We start from the raw sequence: 641 nt of genomic DNA, 5'->3' as shown, positions 1-641 counted from the left end.
ACCAAATGTACAAACATAGCAATACAAACATCGCAAGCGAGACCAAACCTAGAGACAGTGACTCACCAGACAGACCAAATGCACAAACATCGCAAGAAGACCATATCTAGAGACAGTGACTCACCACACAGACCAAATGGACAAACATCGCAATACAAACATCGCAAGCGAGACCAAACCTAGAGACAGTGACTCACCAGACAGACCAAATGTACAAACATCACAATACACACATCGCAAGCGAGCCCAAACCTAGAGATAGTGACTCACCACAAAGTCCAAATGGACAAACATCGCAATACAAACATTGCGAGCGAGCCCAAACCTAGACACAGTAACTCACCAGACAGACCAAATGGACAAACATCGCAAGCGATCCCATACCCAGAGACAGTGACTCACCACACAGACCAAATGCACCAACATCGCAATACAAACATTGCAAGCGAGCCCAAACCTAGAGACAGTGACTCACCACAAAGTCCAAATGGACAAACATCGTAATACAAACATTGCGAGCCAGCCCAAACCTAGACACAGTAACTCACGAGACAGACCAAATGGACAAACATCGCAAGCGATCTCATACCCAGAGACAGTGACTCACCACACAGACCAAATGGACCAACATCGCAATACAA

General features: G+C 46.0%; 1 protein-coding gene across 1 annotated transcript; it reads left to right on the top strand.

The window, feature by feature from the left end:
- Positions 1-282: 282 nt before the first annotated feature.
- Positions 283-504, top strand: SARC_18084 (hypothetical protein; the record flags this gene model as incomplete). Its single annotated transcript, XM_014287831.1, has 1 exon — positions 283-504. The coding sequence occupies one exon, from the start codon at positions 283-285 to the stop codon at positions 502-504; it is 222 nt and encodes a 73-aa protein (XP_014143306.1).
- Positions 505-641: the final 137 nt, after the last annotated feature.

Source organism: Sphaeroforma arctica, assembly GCF_001186125.1.
Source record: "Sphaeroforma arctica JP610 unplaced genomic scaffold supercont1.13636, whole genome shotgun sequence".
NCBI classification, from domain to species: domain Eukaryota; class Ichthyosporea; order Ichthyophonida; genus Sphaeroforma; species Sphaeroforma arctica.
This window is presented reverse-complemented; position numbering and strand designations above follow the sequence as displayed.